General features: G+C 35.6%; 1 protein-coding gene across 1 annotated transcript; it reads left to right on the top strand.

The window, feature by feature from the left end:
- The first annotated feature begins 366 nt into the window (after positions 1 to 366).
- On the top strand, positions 367 to 16,115 carry LOC142342452 (uncharacterized). Its single transcript, XM_075393789.1, has 7 exons — positions 367 to 646; positions 939 to 1,322; positions 4,211 to 4,490; positions 7,514 to 8,156; positions 10,388 to 10,573; positions 12,078 to 12,300; positions 15,661 to 16,115. Exons 1-7 carry the CDS (start codon positions 384 to 386, stop codon positions 16,001 to 16,003), a joined length of 2,322 nt encoding a protein of 773 aa, XP_075249904.1. The 5' UTR covers positions 367 to 383; the 3' UTR covers positions 16,004 to 16,115.
- Positions 16,116 to 22,417: the final 6,302 nt, after the last annotated feature.

The raw sequence follows: 22,417 nt of genomic DNA, 5'->3' as shown, positions 1-22,417 counted from the left end.
TGTTTATTTTATTTTGTTTGAATGATTTGAAGTATTTTTTTGTTTCAAGTATATTTAACCATATTATAGTTATAATTTTAATTTACTTGTTGCGAAAAAAATTTAAAAGTTTTATTGCTCTGCTTTTACTATCTTTTGAGACAGCAGATGCACGAAGTTATAGCGGTTACTTTCTGACAATCTGCCAGCTATGTTTTTAGATTTTGTAGTTTGTAGTTTTGTTCTGTAATGATTCCTTATTTCAAGCATAATTTTGTCTGAATGTAAATTGATCGACAGGTTAAGGTAGTTTAAGCCCATTAAATTCAGGCGGAATCCTTTCTGAGCACGCTGATAGTTTATTGAGTTAGAAACTTTTTCTAGTGGATGAATGCGCGCGGAGTATGCCGAAACAGAAAGAGAATAGCGACCAGGAGTCATCTGAAAGCGAGGCTTTGTCATTGAAGAATTCTGATCAAAACACATCCGAAGATGATGTCGACCTAGATAGGCCGATGATCAAACCTCCTGACCCTGAAGGAGTTGCGCGGAAAAAGAACAAGGGCGCCAGAAGAGATAAAGAAAGAAAAAGGAGGAAATTTTCACCTGGCGATGGGGGTAGTAGGCCTTACAGGGCTGATTCTAGAAGAGAGCGGAATAGAAACAGGTAATGTTCACTGTACTCAACTAGACTTAATCTGTTTTAAGACCACATCTGCTATGATCAGCCAATAAAATATAGTTTAACCGTATCTCACTGTTACTACTGCTTAAAATCTAACAGATAATTCATCATTGACATATTTAGACCTTTTTATCGCCCTCGAACGAAATTTGAAGCAATTTATGTATCCCATCCAACTAAGACGTGTTTATCAACTGGAGGCTGATTTCATTCGCTCTATTTCATAAAATTAAGTGTAGCAACCTGTCTTTAAGTTTCATGCTTTATTTTCTAGCGAGAGTCCAGCAGAAAAGCGCAGAAGGTCTTCGCATCAGTGGAGAAGTGCAAAACTTTATGAGATGAAGCGAAAAACGTTCAGAGAGTTCGAGAGTGGAAAAGACAAAGGTGAACGGAGAGCAATGGACTACAGAGAGGGGAAAGGTAAAAGGGGGAGAAAGCATCATCGCCAAGACGGAAGAATTAGTAGTCAATTGGGAGACAACAAGAGGCAAAATTATCAGAAACGAGATTCGGCCAACAATCAAACTGACAGGCAGAGTGAACAAGGGTCTGCATCAAAAACATCGTCTGCACTGGAAGATGAAAGGCGAGAAGAATTGATGAAGATCGAGAAGAGAATAGCCGAATTGAAAGGCAAAGAAGTAGAAGACATGGAAACGTTAGTAACTTTAAATGGAACTTTTCAATGGAGGTTTAAATAGACGACAGAACTATCGTTAATAGTTGATTAATAGCCGCACAGCGATAACTGGGGCTATTATTGGCCTTCTCTTGGTTTTTTACAATTCAAAGAATTTGAATTGTATTGGGCGCTGTCTTTTTACGACTCGAAGAGGAGTATTGGAGAAGTTTTTTTCTAATCAATTTTATTGGAGTGATTTTTGAAGCGGGAAATGAAACGCGTGAAAAAATTTGGAGTGATTTTGGTGGTGAACAAAAGTGAAGAGCGAAGCGAAAAGAGAGGGGTTTTTGTTCATACCGCTGTTTTTGAGAGAGCGAAAAATTGATGTGTGAAAACATTTTCTCTAAGCGAGCGAATTTAAAAGGCTTTTAAAAGCAGTTTTTTTTGCAACTTTTGATGGTTAAGAGGTTTGGTTATGATATTGTATTAGTAATAGGCTTGTTCTGGTAGGAATTGAAGGTTTCAAGTAGTTATTTTGAGTTTAAATAGTTGTTCAGTTGTTTAGTCATAAGGATGGGCAATTTTCTTCTTCCGGCTATGTTTTTTTTAAAAATCTGTTCACACATTTTCATGATTTTTGAAGTCAAATTGGAGTAGTTATTTTGGTCACGCCGAAACAGAAAATGGAGCGAAAAAGCGAGTGGTTTTGCAGCGTGAAATTTTTTTGCTCTAACTTTGAAGCAGAGTGAGAAAACAGTGTTTGAACGAAAATTCGCTTTCTCGCTAGTGGTTTTTTTGTTCACATGCGGCAATTTCACTTTGATTTTTACTGTTTTTTCTTAATTTTTTTTGAATGGATTTTTTTTCTGAATGGTTTTTCCAATCCATCCATAGTCCGTTCTAGGTCCAGGTTTCGGTTTAGTTAATGAAAATTCTTTGAATTGTACGTCAGGACTTGTCCTGCTATGTTTTTTATTTCGTCGTCGCGATTTTTGTTACGACCATATGACGTCACAACCACTTCAAATCTGCTTTTTGTTCGTTCGTTCATGCAATTCAACTGAAGTGCGTGCATGACGTCATTTTTCGTTCTTAGTGGAGCGAGTTATTTTGTTCATTTGCGTGATTAAATTTTTGGTCACACTTGACTTACCTCACCCACAAAAATGACTTCCTCACTTTGAAATTGACTTTTATCTACTTTAATTCAAAGAGATAAGGTCAATTGAGTGTGTCACTCTAAATGAAGGTTATTAGAGAGCAGCTGATAGAGGCAGCAAAAACTTATACAGATTTTTAATCAAAATCAGCCTTCAATGAAAAGACTAATTTTTTTGGTCTGACTTTTTTTACTGTTTTTTTGAGACTGCAAATCTACGAAGCAATTGCGGCTATTTTCTGGCAATCTGCCAGCTATGTTTATTAAGTGCTCTTAAACAAAGTTTATTGGAGTTGTATTAGTCCAGTTGTATTTCGTCAGACCGTTTTAACCTTTCGTCCACAAAAACGGGATAAACAAGTACAGCCCGGAAGGTATTAAGTGCTCTTAGAGCCTTTCAGCTCACTAATCTCCAAGTATGCGATCGATAGAAACTTTTGGAGACGTATACTTGTGGTGTGAAGGGCCATTCTTGGAGTATTAAACCCTCCACCACAACCGACCTGTGTTGGCATTGAACGGTTGGATTATGCACAATAAAATACGATCTACTAAAATACGATCTACAGGGAAATATTTCGACGAACTTGTGGTCTACATAGATTCTCTCGAATACAAACCTTCAAATATCTGCCTATCAGAGGCATGGAAAATGCAGACTTTAGTAGCGACTTATTCAAATCAGAATATTCTCCAATTCCCCATTATTGAAACCTGGAAAGAATGGAAATGTGGGTGTCATTCTTTATTAATGAAACGGTAACATACAACGAGGAAACTCACTTTTCAATGAACATTGTAGGCTCTAAAGTTCCAAAGAAATTCTGATTGAACTCTTGTGCTCGATTGTTCACATTTTTGTTAAAATGATTAACAAATCTAGAAGCGAGGGATGTTCTCGAGAGTAGTTAAAAAAGACAAAAATTATTTCTGTTTAATAGCCGCCCTCATCTTCTCAGCCGGCTATTATAGCGCTCCTATTTTTTTTCGTCGAACTTTTTTTCGCTTTACCATTTTGCCGCTTTTTCAGCATTTTGCGTGAAATCTTTTTGACTTCTCTAGGCTAGTTTCTCTCTTCTCTCATTCTGCTAAAAGTCAATTTGAACATCAGTTGCTCAGCAAAGCAATTCAAAATGAACAGAGTCAGAATAAAAAATTGAAGTCAGATATAGAAACGGGATAAACCCATAAAGCCCAATTTTAGATGCCCGCTATTTGAACGTCGTTCCTATTTCAGTTACCATCTCTTATCCTTATTGGTATTGATAGTAGCCCCTCTAGCCTCTCTCTAAGAAACAGAAGTATGTTCAACTACGAAATGCCATCAAAATAAATCGGACTTAAAAAATGTTTTTGTACAAAAATCTTTTTTTTCGATATCTTCTCTTTCAAACCCAATCATGCTTATTGTAATCAACGGCGGCTATTTTCCGGCAATCTGCCGGGTATGTTTATTTTTTGCAACGAGTAAAAACAAATCCGGACAGCTAAATCGGAGCAAGACCTTGAAGAACGAATCCAACTGAAATTCATATTTTAATACTACTACAGCAACAAATTTGGAAAGTAAAAAAAAAACTGTAAATAGATTTTTTTCAGGTATAGATTTTTTACAGATTAAAATTCGTTCGCATCGTCTAAATACTTGAACATTTTTATACTAAGAACCAAAACTGTAAGATTTTGCGGCTCACAAAATGAACTTGAGCCGAAAAGAGATCCAGAAGTTACTTATTTAGTTTTACAAATCCATCGTTTGGTTTAGAGAGTCAGCTGCTCGGAGTGGCTCAGGAAGCAAAGAATTGGGCGATAGTTCACAATCCAAAGCCAGTTCCAGTACTTCGAAAGTATCAGCTGCAACTAAAGCTACCCTAATTGATGCCGAAGTTGAAGATGTTAGCGCTTCTGAGTCCGATAGTAGCTCGGCGTCTGTGCATGATCCACCGCCACCAATAGAAGGTAGCAGGAATGAAGATCTAATTACGACAAAATATAAAGAGTCAACAGTTGAGGAATCCTCCTCTGAGTCAGAATCTGATGATTATGTTAGTACTAGTTTATTTATTCCTGCTTAAATTACGGGAAGCGATAGCCGAAGCTACTATTGATCTCACGTTTTTCTTAAAACTGCGAAGCTATGTTGGCGTTAGTTATAATGCGGTAATCTGTTTCTTTACCATTCAAAAAGTGTGAATTTTATTGGTGCGTGTCATGATGCAACTTGAAGAAAAATTTTGGTTAAGGGTCCTTTTCTAGTGATAAGTTTGTTGACTATTACAAACAAAGTTATTGAAATACCGCGCGTCAAAAGTTGGTGTTTAGTTTGTGGTTGAACGTGTTTAGTTTGTTCGAACCCATAGCTAAACAAACTTAGAGACAAGAGTGGTATTTATGACAACATGCTCAACTTTGGTGAGCTCATCAGAACTCTAAAAATAAAGTTCCAAAAGCACGACAGCCCACTGACAAAAAATGCTGGAAATGGTGGATGCTCTTATGATGCTGGCTCCGAATATCAGCGACACAAACTTGAACAAATTCCCAGTCCAAACAACATCTCTGAATGAACTTGTGTTAAGAAGTCTGACACCAACAGCTTACACAACGAAGGCAAAATGCAGCCTGTATAAGCTCACTTAGAATTGTTGGAGAGGCAGTTCCTAGGTGGAAGCTATCAGATCCGCCGAGGCAATCATCGAACAACTCTGACCACCTCCACGTGTCATCGTACCGCGAGAACGACCATAAATGACACTTATCAGGACCGTGTGAATGTACATGCGAACAGGAACTCAATCGCAAAAAAAGCGCCTAAATGACGTTAAATAAGAATAGTAATTCATCAAAGGCATCCATCAAAGTACAGTCCGTGAAGTAGGAAAGAAAAATATTAAAGAGAGTGTCACCAAGATTTTCAGAGGAGGAACAGACGCACTCATAAATAACACGTAGGCTACTGGCAGAACGAGAACAGGATACTGCCCTCTGCTGTACTCATTCTTGAGTTGTATCTGCGGAAACATCAGGAACTGCGTTCCTAAATGTGGCGGAGGCCTGCACAATATATACTGCATTTTAGATTGAGTACCTCAATATTGGTAACCTATGTGAAAGGCATGTATAGGAGGTAGCCAACTGACTGGACATACTTCGGTTCAACACGACAGCACTGCACAGAGAAATCCGCCTTCCTTGACGTTCTCTCAAAACTGATGCACCTCCAATTCGTCCTAACCTGGGACCACATTTTCTAACCTGGGACCACATCTCACGCAACAAGGCGTTGGTGCAGAAATTTTGTTGCACCGACGACTTGGAAAGGCAATCGCCTACTAATACCATTAATACTACTAAAGTTCAAAAATTACTGGGCAACTTGTTGAGGAAGAACTGCAGGAGTCTGTCGCGCAGCTACAGCAGGTGTTTAGGTCAAACTGATGACGATATTGAAGATCGAACAAAAAAAAGTTATTTCTTGATCATGATGCAGCGTTTTTGAGAACTTAAAAAATTGGTGTTTGGCAAAAACAATTTTTGCCCCCGTGTTTCATTTTCAAAGAGTTTCTTTTTAGCTTTATCCTTATCGAAATGAGGTTTTAGACTGCATTACAGATAAGCTATATTTCAGACGCTTTGTAAGTTTTGGGTTATTTCGTGATAAGCTGCGTTTTTCACTTTTATGGTTTTTTGACGCGTTTTTGAAATATCAAACCAATTTCTCCGTTTTTGTTAAATTCTTTTAGTAGTTTAAAAAAATGAGCTATTATCGTCCTTCTCTTGGTATGCTGATTCATTTCAGACAAGTTCGATTGTATTGGGGAATTGGTTTTTTTAAACGTTTTTTAAATCAAATTCATTCCATCCATCTTTTTGTGATTGTCTTGGCTTAAATTCTAGTCTTGGCTCAAGCAAAATACATTTTTTAGGTTTTTTGTTCTTAGCAGTTTCCAACAGCCGATTGATATATCTCTCCTGCGTTTTGAATCATTGACTTATCTTGCCAAAATTTTTTAATCGTGCCGATAATTTTTTTGCCGATTAATAGCTGGTAGGAATGATAAAAGCTAAACATGGCAAATTTCACTTAATTAGAATTAAAAAAATTTCTATCTTTTTAGGTCTTTTGGTCTTCCATCGACGAGAGAATGTAATGAACGACGAGAGAATGTAATGAACCCTTGCGAGTTCCTCTTTATAAAACCATTTTATTGGGTTGTCTGTCAATTATCAATAATTTGTTGCAAGCTATCTGTATGAGAGGTTCCTTTACCAATAGTTTTCTCTTGAGTTGCCATTAAAGTTGAATTTTATCAGATTGTGTATGTGTTTTTCAGATGGTTTTCTGATGTTTTTCCAGTTATTTCAAATCGCTGAGTTTAATTATATAGAATGTGCATTCGGTCAGTGAGGATGGTCACTTTTCTACTTCGAGTCGTTTCCAGAATTCTTCCGGCTGTTTTTTATTTCGTCAAGATTTTTGTTACGACCATATGACGTCACAACAACTTCATATCTGCTTTTTATTCATTCGTTCATGCAATTTCAACTGAATTGCGTGCGTGACGTCATTTTGTTACACATGATTTTTTTGTTATACATGACTTACCTCACTGTCAAAGTGACCTATGTTGCTCTCAAAATGACCTACATCACTCTGATTGAAATTGTTTGAGAGCAACTGCTATGAACAATACTTAGTTTTAAGCAAGTCGAGACATCGGATTCTCTTTGGTCCTCGGTTTTTCTTTTTATTCGTTATTTGAGTCTATATGTTTACAAAGCTATCGCAGATATTTTTTGGCGGTCTTCCAGCTGTTTTAGTTAAAAAATCTGGAGTCTCATAAAATATTTATAGCTTGAGACGACCTCTTTGATTTCACGGGAATTAATCTATCAAAATCGCGGATATTAACCCGAAAATTCGGCATGTTGTCCAGTAATCGAGTTATTGAATGATTCAGGTAATTAAAGCTACTTCTGTTATTCCTCGCCAGCTTTGATTAAGCAATCAGTTTTGTAGCTTATCAACGCTATTTTGAGTTCAAATTAAAGCGTTAATTGATTTCAGGAAGAATCTGATAGGCCGAGACTTCTTCCAGCTGCATACACCTCAAAATTTGACAATTTAGACGACAGCCTGGACTCTCCAGAAAAAGGACCAGTAAAGAAGAAGAGCTCGAAAGCCAACTCGAAGTCAAGCAGCCGGACAAATAGTCCGAATAGATCTAAAATCGCTCAGGCGGGGGAACAGAAAAATGAGCCCCCTCTCCAAGTTGTAAAAGAAGCGCCTCAAATCCAGATCAAACCAGAAGAGCCCAAAAAACCCTTACTTCCTATTTATTTTCCAGCTCTTCAGGGCTGCCGAAGTGTGGACGAGTTCAAACACATGAATAAAATAGACGAGGGCACGTATGGCGTAGTATACAGAGCACAAGATTTACGAACGAATGAAATTGTGGCTCTGAAGAGGCTTAAAATGGAAAAGGAAAGGGAGGGATTCCCAATAACAAGTTTACGTGAGATCAATTGTTTGCTCAAGTCGCAACATCCTAATGTAGTGCCTGTGAGGGAGATTGTTGTGGGTAGTAATATGGATAAGATTTACTTGGTCATGGACTATGTTGAGCATGACTTGAAGGCGTTGATGGAGATAATGAAGCAGCCATTTCTCATCCGGGAGGTTAAAACAATCATGCTGCAGCTACTAGAAGGTAATATAATATTCAATATAATTTATGGAAAACCACTTTTCGCCATAGATGGTTATGTCATTTTCTGATATTGCTTATTTTGGATTGCAAATGAAATCTTCCAACAGGACTGCGTGTTAAATGAAGATTGTTAAATGAAGTTTTTTTGAAAATTTCTAGAGGCAGGTTATGTGTTCTTTAGAATGCAAGCGTCCTGAAGAACTACGAATACATTTTATTATTGCATAAGAACTATGAATACGTTTTTGTAATTTATATGTGCACAGTTCAGACAACAATATTCCTAAGAACTAGGACCTTTAATTTGTAAAAGAAATCGGGCCTGAAAACGGTGTTTTTGCAAATGCTTTCTCTTTTCTATCACAGTTCCTACGTATTTGTAGTGAGATTGAAAATCCTACAACCTGCAGATTACAGGAGACTGTGGTCGCATTTTCAAATTTAATGTGGACTGTTTTTTTAATCGAAATGAGTTAATTTGTTTTATGAAGAGCAAGTATTCATGATTTGTAATGCGTCTTGAGGTTAGTTGAACGAGCAAATTATGCCTGCACTTGATGTATTGTCGACAGAAAGGAACATTTCATTGTTCGAACACCCGTTTTGGTAAATTTTCATGTAAATGACCAGAGATGGAACTTTGAGGAAATCCGCATTTGGCATCACTAATGTTAGATCTTACAACATTGTTTGCAAGTATGTAAAAACCTCGCAGTGCAATTACCAACCAAGCTATTATGAACAATTTGCTCGATAGGAGTTCATGATCAATTGTATCAAAGGCTTTGAGATCAATGGAAAATGTGTTTAACAGAAATAGCGTCAATGGTACAAGGGCTTGTGCTTAAAACCATGTTGATTAATTTCTCTCAAACAAAGTTTGTACCAATTATACTAGTCCTGTCAGTCTTTTTTATGCGATGTTTCGCTTGACCGATTTGACTTTTCGTCCTCAAAAACGGGATAAACAGATAGCCCCCAGCGGGCATTAAGTGCGCTTAGAGCCTTTCAGCTCGGTAGTCTCCAAGTATGCAATTCATAGAAACTGTTTTGGAGACTTATACTTATGGTGTGAAGGTGGTTCTTAGAGGTTGAAGACCCCACTGTTGCCCCGCAGCACCCCCCCCCCCCCCCCCGTGTGCTAGCTGAAGCCAGCCGGTCGCAAACTTGGGAGCAATTCGCCCGACATTAGTCGGTTATGTTTTTTGTGTAGACCCACCCATTCTTTAAAGATAGTAAGAGATCCCTAAGTGCAATATTTTTTGCTCCAGCTGGTTCAAAAAGATATGGAGATCTAGTCATTACAGCACGCTATGTTACATGATTTGAATAGAAGATGTTTTTGCTTTCAACAGGACAGCTGGTAAACTAGCTTGATGGTGGGAGTTGCCGACTTCTGATACGGAACAGCTACGTCCTGGCAAAACTTGATACTTTAGGTACATACATTGTCGAGGCCACCAGACGTTTTTTTTTTGATAGACGGTCAATTGCTTCAGGTAGTTTTTGCTCATTGGTCTTTTTGGATCACATTGAGAAGTAGAATGTTAATTGGTAGCAACGCTATCACGGTATTCGAGGACATCATTTGAAGAGCTTTCTGATAGATGAAAAAGCTATTTTTTCTTTAAATTTTTATTTGATGATTTTCTTTTTGTTATAAGATATTAATGAATTTCTGTTTTTCGTCGTATTTTTTAACTCTTTTGTTTTGTTACATAGTCTCATTACTAGCAGGTCTAATCGTTTGCTAGGCAGGCATTAGCGAATCAACTGAATTGTTTTATTTCATAGCTAATGATTTCTCTGACTTTAAAATCTTTAAAATATAAAAGAAATATTTGCGAGTTCTGCCTGTATGTGTTGTTCTTTTTTGTTGTCTTACCAGCGAGTTTCACCATGGTCAGGTCTCATCTGTGCTGTAGAGGTATAAATTCACCTAGTTTATTGTTCAAGTTCATAGCTAGTGGTTTTTATGACTTTGAAAGTAATAGTTATCAAAAAGGTTTGCTTGTGTTGTGCATTTTGTTCTCTTATCAATTAGTCTCATTAATGGCACATCCCATTGTGGATTTTGAGTTCTGGACTTTTTTGTTGCTCTTCAGCAAATTTACGCCAACGCATTCCCCTCGACAGTCGTTTGAGGGCAATCCGTCCGAATTAGTCGCTAGTTATGTTTTAGTGCCTTTAGCTTCATCTGCGATAATACTCACAGTTGTGCTTTTTTTCAGGTGTAAGGCATCTGCACGATAACTGGATATTGCACCGAGATTTGAAAGCGTCGAATCTCTTGTTCAGTCACAAAGGGCAACTGAAGATTGGGGACTTCGGACTTGCGAGAGAGTATGGGAGTCCTCTGAAGCCATACACTCCAATTGTTGTGACTCTGTGGTACCGGGCTCCTGAATTATTGCTGGGTGAGTTAATGGTTTTCACTTAGCTACAGTGACAGTTTTAATAAAGTGCACCCAAAGCGCAATACTAGGAAGATCAATCTTCTGTGTTTAATAGCCTATGTCAGCCTCTCAAAAGGCTATTATTTAGGCGCTCTCATTTTTTTTACAATTCAAAGAATTTGAATTGTATTGGGGCGCTGTCTTTTTTTTTAAGATCTGTTCACACATTTCCATGATTTTTGAAGTCAAATTGGAGTAGTGATTTTGGTCACGCCGAAACAGGAAGTGGAGCGAAAAAGCGAGTTTTGCGGCGTGAATTTTTTGCTCTAATTTTAAAGTAGAGTGAGAAAACGGTGTATGAACAAAAATTCACTTTCTCGCTAGTGGTTTTTTGTTCACATGCGGCAATTTCACTCTGGATTTTTCGATTTTTTGGATCGGATTTTTTCTAAGGGGTTTTCTCATTGCATTTATAGTTCATTCTAGGCCTACTTTTTTGTTTGAACCAAATTTTAAGTTCTCGCTAGTGATTTTTTTGTTCACATGCGGCATTTTGACACTGATTTTCTGTTTTTTTTTATTTTTTGATCTTATTTTTTTTCAAAAATGGTTTTTTCCCAATTCACCCATAGTTCGTTTTAGGTCTAGTTTAGTCAATGAAAATTCTTTGAATTGTACGTCATGACTTGTCCTGCTATGTTTTTTTAAATTCGCTTTACCTTTTGATCCCGTTTTTCGTTTTACATAATTCACCACTTTCACTTGTTTGATTTGACTTACCTCCCTCACTTTTTCAACTGAATGGTTTTTAAATCCATTTACTTAATGAATTACGCAATATAGTGAATACAGTCAATGTCAAAAGAGCAAAGTTAAAAGAGATGGGATAAACTGATAAAGCCCGGTCATTAAGTCCTTGAGAATTAGGTTATCAAAGTTCATTAGTGTTTGGTAACTGACATTGGTATTAAGCTTATTAGCTTTCAGTTTACAAGCTGAATTATGCATAGTTTCGGAATCTAACTAAAACTGCACGCCAAATAACACTTTTTGGCACTGAAAAAAAAAACAGAAAAAAATTCAGTCAGTTTGTCTCTTCTTTTTCTGTTTCAATCCCGATATGCATCAAGAGCGTCAACGGCGGCTATTTTCCGGCAATATGCCGGCTATGTTTCAATCGGCCGTCGGAAATTTGGTGGATACGTTTTAAATTGCGATGTGCATTCTTTGGAATTATATGTTAGATCTGATCTGTGAAATCAGGTTTAGATAACCAGTTTGTTTGCGAAAGATTTTGTCAATTTACAAGTGATAAATTGAGAGGGCATTGTGTTAGAACCGATTACTTTGTGAAGAACTTAGAGAGAAATTATTGAGTTTTTTTGGAAATCAATTGATGTCTTGCTTCTTTTGAAAGCAATCTTGATACCCCTCTTCAAATTTTGCACGTACATTTATAATGAAATGTCAAATAATTTAAAATGGACTTAAATTTTAGCTCGTTTAAAACAACGATTTTGTTCAGGAACAAAGCTGTATTCAAAGCCAATAGACATGTGGAGTGTGGGTTGCATATTTGGAGAGTTGCTCACACAGAAGCCAATGTTTGCGGGCAAGAGTGAGACAGAGCAGTTGAACCAGATATTTAAAGAGCTTGGCACTCCCAATGAGAAGATATGGCCGGATTGGCCCAACTTACCCATGGTCAAGAAGATTGTGTTCACCGAGTATCCATACAACAATTTAAGGTACACCGAATCATTCCGTTTTACCCCAAACTTAGTTTGCTGTTTGAAACCCCACGAGCATGCACACATAAAATTTTAACAAGGAGGCTCGTTAATGTGCGTTTGCACATGAAGTCCTGATCCGAGCTGATCTATGTTTTTGACTTAATTGTCAAGCAAATGAAGAGATAACCAAAAATAGATGTTTGAGTTTTAGAAAATTGTTTCAAACCCAAACTACTAATTGAATTACATAATACCATGCCTCATTACAGCGCTCACAAGATCTGTCAATAAAAAGACTACGAGAAAAAAAAACAAATTAAGCAAAACTAAAAAATTAACGGCGAAAACTCGATATCTAAATGTAAAAGCACCTACTAAACAAAGTCAAAATGCAATCAGATAAAACCTTAACTGCACAAATTGTCTTTTACCTTAAGTATACAGTAGATCATCCTTAATAAGTCAAAAGGAAAAAGAATGAGGCGAAATTCAAAAATCTATCAACATTTTTTAAACCAAATAATTTTAAACCTCTTAAAAATCATTAGCTTTTAACAAACTAATTCTTGATAAAGTCATTACAAAACGGATAGGACTTGTCTTTGGTTAGACTAAGCCATAGAAACGGACTAAAAATACAGAAAAACTCGAGAAATTACAAACAAATCATTAAGGCCATTAAAATCATTAGCTATTATCTAAATGTTGTTTTTTTTATTTCAATTGTTATCTATACTAATTGAGCTAAAATTATACTGAACGATTAAATAAGTTCACTTGGGCCTCATTTCAAAATAATCGGGCTCTGTTATTAAGCGAACGTGGTAAAAGAAGAGAAAAAACACAAATATTGACCACTCACAAAACATTTATGAAAACGCATATTTTCCCAGAAACAAAACATCAGTTACGACATATCAATAGGAAGTTTAATTTTTGAATTACGAGGAGTTGTATCGGACCTCTCAATCATGAGAATTAATTACAAGTTGACGATAGGAACAACAAATCTATACAAAAAACGAGAAAAAAATTGAAAACGAGTAATTCAAACTTTAAGACTACTCGCTATGAACCAACTGCATTGAGTAATAGCCTTCATTCAATCCTCAATTAGAAGCTTATGAGACCTCTCAGCACTTTAAGACTACAGAAAGAATAAAAAACTGCGAATTCTAAAAAAAGTAGACAAAAGTGTCAAAGCCATTAAAAAAACAAATTTTTCCGTACAAACAATTCCATCTTTAATTAATTTTTTAATAACAATAGGATTTCTTTCTTTAACTATGAGACTTCGGAAAATCAACAAATATGAACAAATATTTTAAAACCACGAAATCTTTGAGAGTATCAACGAAATTAAATTCAATAGCTTTCAACGGAAGTCAATAAATACGCTAAGTCATGCCTCGATGGGAAGAAAATGCTGTTTGTCGTTGACCAGTCAGCAATAAGACATCAGAATAAGTCTTATGACCATGTAAACAATAACAAATACAGGCAAAAACCAAAAATTCATTGGAAAGAAGTTCGAGAAGTAGGTGTCGAGGTCATTTAATCCAAAAGCTTTTCTCTGAAAACTTTATCCATGATTCTTTCAACGTCTTCTCTGAGCCAGTGGGAACTATCAATATTAGGATAATGTGGTAAGATTCCAAAAGGAAGCAAAATCACGAAAAAAAATTATCCAAAAATTAAAAAAAAATTATTGGAAACTCGTCGCATTGAAGTCAGAAAGCCAATAATTAAGGATAAAACAACTAGCCAGATTAATTTTGGTTGCAGTACTAAATACGAGGGTCTTGTCATTACTGAGATTGACTTAGAGTTCGCAAAAAATGTTTAAGATCGGCTAACGTTCAAAAAAATTCGAAAAATTATTTTTAATGTCTTAACAACCATTTGCTGTCCACTCGAAACACTAGATAGGTTCACTTAATGCTCATCAGGAAAGGAATTGCACTCTTTGGTCAACATGTCTATGGCATAGGTCTTCAAAATTTCAGTGAAATCTCAAGAAGAATCAAAATTTCGTTAAAAATTACGAACAGTCGGTGTCGAAGCCAAAAAAAAATTGAGCGATTCATTGAAACCTTTTTTTCTGTTCATTGGCCATCATTGGAATGTCAAGGAGTTTCGTCGATAACGGAACCTCGATATGGAAGGTGACTATTCTCTTAGTGACTTGAAAACCAAAAAAATTATAATTTTTCTAAAAGAACAGTTCTCAATTAAATTCGAAATTTTTTATAGTAAATTTCACTGTGAGACCAGAACTAGTATTTTTAGTGTCTTTCGTCTATTAGAAACACCAAATTGATGCATTTTGTAGCGTGAATGGTAGTTTTGAATTAAATTTGTTATGGAAAAAATGTTAATTCGAACAAAAATTAACGCTAAAAGTGTACAAAAGTGAACCAAATATCCTGCGTTCACATGAAACTTTAAACCTCGATAACTCCTCGGAAAAAAAAGAAATTCAAAAAAAAATTTTTATTTCGAATTCTACGCTAGACGAGCTTTTTAATGATACCACTCACATTTCTCTAGCATGAATATATATATCGGCCAAAATTGTGTGAACAAAAAAAAACCCATATGAGTGTATAGTTCCTCCCCCCACAAGTGGGATCGGAACAAAAAAGAAATTGCAAATTTGGCTTGATGTCTATTTCTAATCCTCCAGATGAACAAAACTTTGTTATCATAAACTTGGGTGAGTAAACTGAGTGGTTTGGCAATGAAAATGGCTCGTATAGAGCCTTAGAAGAATTCTATTTTGTCTTTCAGGGAAGTTGTTAAATTGCAGAGTTGTAACATTGGTTCAGATGTATGTATTAACAAGCAAAATCTATTTACAGTGTCAAGGTTCATCAGAGATTATACTTTAAATAGTCAGTGTTAAGTATTTTTGCTAGCGTTAGGTATGCATGGCATTTGTTCTGGGTTTTTCTGATGATAATTTTGAAAATAAGGGGTATCTCGAAGAATCTGAGGCTACTTCGGGTGCATATCACATTACCGGTTCTGCGAAAAGCGTCTAAAAAAAGTTGGCTTTCGTTCGTACCTAAAGAGCAATTAAGTTGCAAGGACGTTCATCAGTGTGATGGAAAATATGTGCGTTTGCTATCCTGTTCGTCTCAACCTATTAATTTGATAGGCAAGATTTTTGTTCAAGTTTTTCCTAGTAAGGCTGAAAAACGTCTAACGTGTCTGGTCATTTTGCTCATAAATTTAATATAGGTGGGTGATAGTTGAACGCAATCTGTCGCAGATTTTAGTTTTAGACTTCCACTAGAATTTGGTAGCATGAATAATGGCAGTTTCTGGCATAAGTTGTAAATGTTGGTATTTTTCAGCTGACTTTTGTTTCAGGAATAAATTTGGAACATCTCTGACTGAAAAAGGCATATCCCTTCTGAACGGATTCCTAACTTTTGATCCTAAAAGACGCTTGACTGCGGCCGACTCTCTAAAGCACGACTTTTTCAAAGAATCTCCTAAACCAATAGACCCCTCACAATTTCCCACGTGGCCCGCAAAAAGTGAGGGAGGAATTTCGAAAGAGAAAAAAATGGCGAGTCCTAAGGCTCCTGAGGGCGGTGATGCATACAATCGACTTCTAGCAAATGAAGACGATACTAGTTTGGGATTCCAGCTCACCAACGCGAACATGGGATTGTCGAAAAAGGGATCTGGTTTCACGCTCAAATTTTAAACTTTGATTATGAACTTGTTTTGTTTTGGTTTTTTGCTGATTTCCTCTGTACATTTATAGATTTTATTCTTCATAAATATAGTAATGTATGAGAATAAACTTTTCGAAAGGCTTCTGAAATTTTGTTGTGTTGCTGCTCCGACCGATGGAGTTTTTCGAGCAATGTGTTGATGAATGCTAATTGTTTTTTTCTTAAAATTTTTGACACAGGTTTGATTCTTAGCCATGAATTAGTGCAAATTGATTTAAAAAATCAGTAAACAATTTGAACATTAAATGTATTAATTGGGCTTGAACGATGTTTGAAACAATGATTGTCATGTGTGCCTTATTTTACAGCTGGGAAGCTGTAAGCTGGCGGAGCTGTATTGCGATGCTCGGCTCTTTCTCTCAAGAATTTGGATTGTATTGGTGCCGTCTTTTTGAAGACCTGTTGGCAAATTTTCATGATTTTTGAAGTCACAATGAAACAGCAAGTATAGCGAGTGACATTCCGCTCAAGTAAAGCCCGTTGCTTGAACTTTGTTTTTATAAGTATTAGCTACCAGCTCTAATGCGCATTGGTATTGATACTAGCCCCTGTATCCTCTCGCTAAGAAACAAGAGTATGTTCAACTGCGAAATGACATCAAAATAGTTTGCACCTTAAAGTTTTTGTACAAAAAAAATATTAAATGCTCTCAGACGAAATTTGTGGCAATTATATTAATCCTTTTGGTCTTTTTTGGGATTTTTTGCTTGACCGATTTTTCGTGTGATCCATTTGACTCTTCGTCCTTAAAAACGGGTAGCGACTATCGGGCAGTAAGTTTCATTAGAGGCCCGTAGGCGCATTTAGTAGTCCTTCAAGTCCTTAATGAGATGAAGCCAACGGGAAGGCCGTAATCTAGGACAAAATTCGAGGAGTTTTAGCGCCCAAAATGTTGCATTTTTTTGAGTTTTTTCGTCTTTTTTTGAAAATTTTGTTGGATCAGTCTAAAATTGAGCATGGTTAAAATTGATAAAGGTCTTTTGCAAGACACCAGTACTTTTTCTGGCCATTTTCAGAGCTATATGTCTTAGTAATCCTAACAAAAACGTGCATATTTAGGCTATTTTCACAAATTTTTTCAAGCTTTTTGACAATTTTCGTCTTTTTTGAGTTTTTCAGCCATAGGTGTCAAGGAACCTCCTCTAGGGTTTGATAAAGTTTCTGCATACTTTCTAGTGGTAATAGAATGGTTGTCAACATACTAACATCACGAATTTAGGCACTTTTAAACAAAACCTGTATTTTTCATTTTTTTAAACAATTTTTAACATATTTTAACTTTGCAATTCTCTTCAATTTTTGTGACATTGTCATTTCTTAGGTTTTTTCAGCGTCAGAAAATCTCTTTGAGGGTTTGATAACAAGATTCGGTGTCAAGAAACCTTCTCCAGGATTTGATAATAGATCACCGCACAATTTCTGGTGGTAATGGTATGGTTTTGCAAAATATTAACATCACGAAGTTTATCATTTCTTGATCAAACTTTTTTGACCAATCTTGCAACTTTTTTCAATTTTTTTGACAGTCATTATTCAAGTTTTTTCAGACCCAGGGAGCAGCAAACTCTTTTAGGGTTTTTATAACAATTTACTGACAAATTTTTATGGGCCATGGAATAGTTTTAAAATTTTAATACCAGAAACTTGATAAAACTTGAATTTTTTTTTGAAATTTTTGTCATTTTATAGGTTTCTTCAGCCTAAAGAGCCAAGCAATCTCCAGTGTCTGATAATATGTTACTGTATAATTTATAGATGTAATGGGATAATTTTCAGCATTCAGATTTTAAACATTTTTTTAAAAGAAATATTTGCATCATTTTCAGTGAATTGCAGTTTCTTGAAATTTTCAGTTTTTAAGTTTCTCAAGCCTCAAGAGCCAAAGAACCTCCTGTAGGGTTTCATATCACAAAATGCATAGTTTCTAGATGTATTAAAATAGTTTGCAAATTTCTAATATCACGAATTTAAGCAATTTTTCCTAAAATGTTTGCAATTTTTTTTTGAGATTTTTTGAATATTTTTGATTTATAATTTCTTCTGGCACCAGGGGCCCAGGAACGTCCTGTGAGGTTTGATAATTAGCTGCTGCATAATTTCTACTTAATGAAAAGGTTATCAATGTTTTAATGAGTCGAGTGTTTCTATTTTTTGATAAAATCTGAAATTTTTAATAATTTCAAAAATCTTTTTTCAAGTTTATTAAAATTTTCGAGCCAGTGCAACTATTGCGGGCTTAAAGTAGGAAAACTGAATAGTCTCCTGAGACAAAGTCTCTTGTTCTGGGGATATATCACGAACTTTATCAAGATTTTGTTAAAATTAGCAATTGTTTTTACAATTTGTTAATACATTTTATCCTTTTCTGAATTTGACGATCATAACTGGCCAACGAAATTTTTGAAGTCTTGCAGATGGGATACATGAGAGAACTCCAAAGACCAAAAGATTTTGCAGTTTTTTCACTGCGAAATGTGGAAACCTTTCTTTTGATTTTCGCACTTTCAGTTTTTCCTATAAGATTTAAATACTAACAAGGCTAGAAAGCCAGAAGTTGCAGAGTCAACTCTTATCATGGAAAATGTTTTTAGTTCACTCTTTCTGTCGGTTGGGATTTTTTCCTTCTTTTTCTCGTTTACGTTTTAACTCTCGCACACACTATATATGTCTATCTTTTCTGAACTCCCTTGTTGATGCCACACTTCAGCCGCTGTTAAGTGGCGTGATATCAACTATTACTCTTTCCTCACGCGCCTTCAATTAGGCTAACGCTAGCCTCAATAAACCATGGCTGACTTTTGATGAAGCAAACCGCTCGCCGGCTGTTTGAGAGCAATTCTCCCGACGTTAGTCGGTTATGCTTCCGTTTTTTCTTCTCTTCTTTCAATCCCAAGGGTGATTATTGGAATCAATGGCGTCTGCTGTTCAGGAATCGGCCGGGTACGTTTCTTTTATTTAGTCGAAAAACATTCTTTAATTTGTGTAAAAAACTTGTCTTTTAATGTTTTGTTTTGTCTGACGCTCTTTCTTTCTACATTTAATCACAAAGCAATTATAAAAAGTAAATTTTTCTGAATGAATTTTCAATTTTCCCTCTTACTAACAGATTTTGTGCATGCGGAGATTTTAAAAGTTCTAATTTTATTTTTCCTAATTAATTGCTCTCAAACGAAGTTTGCAGCAATTATGTTAGTCCTGTTGGTCTTTTTTCAATGCGTTTTTTCGCTTGAGCGATTTTTCGTCTGACGCTTTTGACTTTAGTCCTTAAAAACGGGATAACTAGGTAGCGCCCAGTGGGAATTAAGTGTTCTTAGAGCCTTTCACTTCTGTTTCTTCTGCCTCTTTAACTTCCTGGGTTGGTTCTTTAGCTACTGGGTGTTATTTGGTAATCTCTCCGATAGCAGCCGCGATGATACACGTAATGGGTTGCAGATGGACGGCTCTTATTGGCTGTATTTTGGCTGTTGGCTCATTTATCATTGCATCATTTGCCGGAAATATTACTATTCTCATCATAACCCTGGGCGCATCCACACGTTCAATACAATTCAAGGGCCCTTGTTTTTTTCGCTCATTTTGAAACGAACCTGTGCCGCGTTAATTTAATGCAATTTTCTATGCGTTTTTTATATTAGTCCTGTCGGTCATTTTTGATGCGATTTTTCGCTTGACCGATTTTTGGTCTGAAGCTTTTGACATTAGTCCTAAAAATGGAATTGATAGGTAGCGGCCAGTAGGTATTAAGTTTCATTAGAGGCCCGTAGGCGTTTTTACTAGTTCTTCAAGTGCTTAGCATGCTGAAGCTATCGGGAAGGCCGTAGTCCAGTACAAAAGTCAATTTTAGGAGTTTTTGAGCCCAAAATGTAGCATTTCGTGTTTTTTTGCCTTTTTTCGAAATTTTTGTTGGACCGGTCTGAAATTGAGTATGGTAAAAACTAATAAAGGTCTTTTGCAAGAGATCAGTACTTTTTATGACCATTGTATTAGCTATATGTTTTAGTAATCCAAGCAAAAACGCGGAAATTTGTACTATTCTTCAGTTTTTTTCAAAAGTTTTTTTAAAACTTTTTTCCTTTTTTAATTTTTGGAGCCCTGGGTGTCAAGGAACCTCCTCTAGATTTGATATGTTACTGCAAAATTCCTAGTGGTAATGCAATGGTATTTGAACATTTTAACGAGTTTAAACATTTTTTTGACAACTCTAGCAATTTTTTGCGAAATTTATTGTCGTACGTTTTTCTAGACCCATGCGCAAAAAAAAACATTTTTGGGGTTTTGATGAAAAGTTACTGAAAAATTTTTGTCGGCCATGGAATAGTTTTAATCTTTTTAATCTCACAAATTTTAGCACTTTCGATAAAACTTGCATTTTTTGTCATTTTTTTCTGTAGCCTAAGTAGCCAAGGAACCTCCTCCAAAGTTTTATAATAGGTTACCTTTTATTTAGATTCTAGATGTAATGGAATGTTCTTCAAGATATTAACATCAGGATTTTCTGCTATATTGACAAAACTTGCAATTCTCCTCAATTTTTTGTCATTTTTATTTGTTAGGTTTTTTCAGCGTCAAGGGTCAGAAAGTCTCTTTGAGGGGCTGATTACGAGCTACTGAAAAACTTTTATGGTAAATCTATTTTAAAAATTTATTTGCATCTTTTTCAGTAATTTGCAGTTTTTTGATATTTTTGATCATTTTTCAGGTTTTTCTAGCCTCAAGAGCCAAGGAACCTCCTATAGGGTTTCATAATATATTATTGCATAGGTTTTAGATGTACTGGAATATTTTTCAAAATTTTAATATGACGAAGTTAAGCAACTTTTCACAAAATGTTTGCAATTTTTTTTCAAGTTTTTTTGAATATTTTTGATTCATAATTTCTTCTGGCACCAGGGGCCCAGGAACGTCCTGTGAGATTTGATAATTAGCTGCCGCATAATTTCTACTTAATGAAATGGTTATCAATGTTTTAATGAGTCGAGTTTTTGCATTTTTTGATAAAATTTGAATTGTTAAATATTTTCAAAAAAATTATGTTTCAAGTTTATTAAAATTTTTGAGCCAGTGCAACTATTGCAGGCTTAAAGTAGGAAAACTGAGGAGTCTCTTGAGAAAATGAAATTCTCTTGAATAGTCTCTTGAGACAAAGTTTCTCGTTCTGGGGATATATCCCGAACTTTATCAAGATTTTGTTAAAATTTGCAATTGTTTTTACAATTTGTGAATACATTTTATCCTTTTCTGAGTTTAACGATCATAGCTGGCCAACGAAATTTTTTAAGTCTTTCAGATGGGATACATGAGAGAACTCCAAAGTCCAAATGATTTTGCAGTTTTTTTCACTGCGAAATGTGGAAACCTTTCTTTTGAATTTCGCGCTTTCAATTTTTTCTATACGATTTAATTATTAACAAGGCTAGAAAATGAGAAGTTGCAGAGTCAAATGTTATCATGGAAAATACTTCTAGCTCACTTTTTCTGTCAGTTGGGGTTTCTTTTTTCTCATTCATGTTTTGTCTCTCGCACACACTATCTATGTCTATCTTTTCTTAATTCTTTTGATGCAGCCTTTCAGCCGCTGTAAAGTGGCGTGATGTCATCATCTATTATCCTTTCCTCATGGCACTTCAATTAGGCTAAAGGTAGCCTCACTAAACCCTGGCTGACTTTTGACAAAGCCAACCGCTCACCGGTCGTTTGAGAGCAATTCGCCCGACGCTGTTCTGCTAAAGGTCTTTTGCAAGACATCAATACTTTTTATGACCATTGTATTAGCTATATGTTTTAGTAATCCAAGCAAAAACGCGGAAATTTATACTATTCTTCATTTTTTTCAAGTTTTTTAAAACTTTTTTTCCTTTTTTTAATTTTTGCAGCCCTAGGTGTCAAGGAACCGCCTCAATATTTGATAATATGTTACTGCATAATTTCTAGTGGTAATGCAATGGTTTTCAACATTTTAACGAGTTTTAGCATTTTTTTGACAACTCTAGCGTTTTTTTTTCGAAATTTATTGTCGTACGTTTTTCTAGACCCATGCGCAAAAAATCATTTTTGGGGTTTTGATGAAAAGTTACTGAAAAATTTTTGTCGGCCATGGAATAGTTTTTAATCTTTTTAATCTCACAAATTCTAGCACTTTCGATAAAACTTGCATTTTTTGTCATTTTTTTTCTGTAGCCTAAGTAGCCAAGGAACCTCCTCCAAAGTTTTATAATAGGTTACTTTTTTATTTAGATTCTAGATGTAATGGAATGTTCTTCAAGATATTAACATCAGGATTTTCTGCTTTTTTGACGAAACTTGCAATTCTCTTCAATTATTTGTCATTTATATATAATAGGTTTTGTCAGTGTCAGGGGTCAGAAAGTCTCTTTGAAGGGCTG

Source organism: Convolutriloba macropyga, chromosome 1 (genome assembly GCF_964194025.1).
Source record: "Convolutriloba macropyga chromosome 1, txConMacr16.3, whole genome shotgun sequence".
NCBI classification, from domain to species: domain Eukaryota; kingdom Metazoa; phylum Xenacoelomorpha; order Acoela; family Convolutidae; genus Convolutriloba; species Convolutriloba macropyga.
This window is presented reverse-complemented; position numbering and strand designations above follow the sequence as displayed.

What these genes read in the sequence shown, in the direction of transcription:
- LOC142342452 (XM_075393789.1), top strand. Translation starts at nt 384, where the DNA reads ATGCCGAAACAGAAAGAGAATAGCGACCAGGAGTCATCTGAAAGCGAG. An exon ending in AGAGAGCGGAATAGAAACAG is followed by an intron (nt 647 to 938) that starts GTAATGTTCACT and finishes TTTATTTTCTAG; the next exon opens with CGAGAGTCCAGCAGAAAAGC. An exon ending in AGTCAGAATCTGATGATTAT is followed by an intron (nt 4,491 to 7,513) that starts GTTAGTACTAGT and finishes AATTGATTTCAG; the next exon opens with GAAGAATCTGATAGGCCGAG.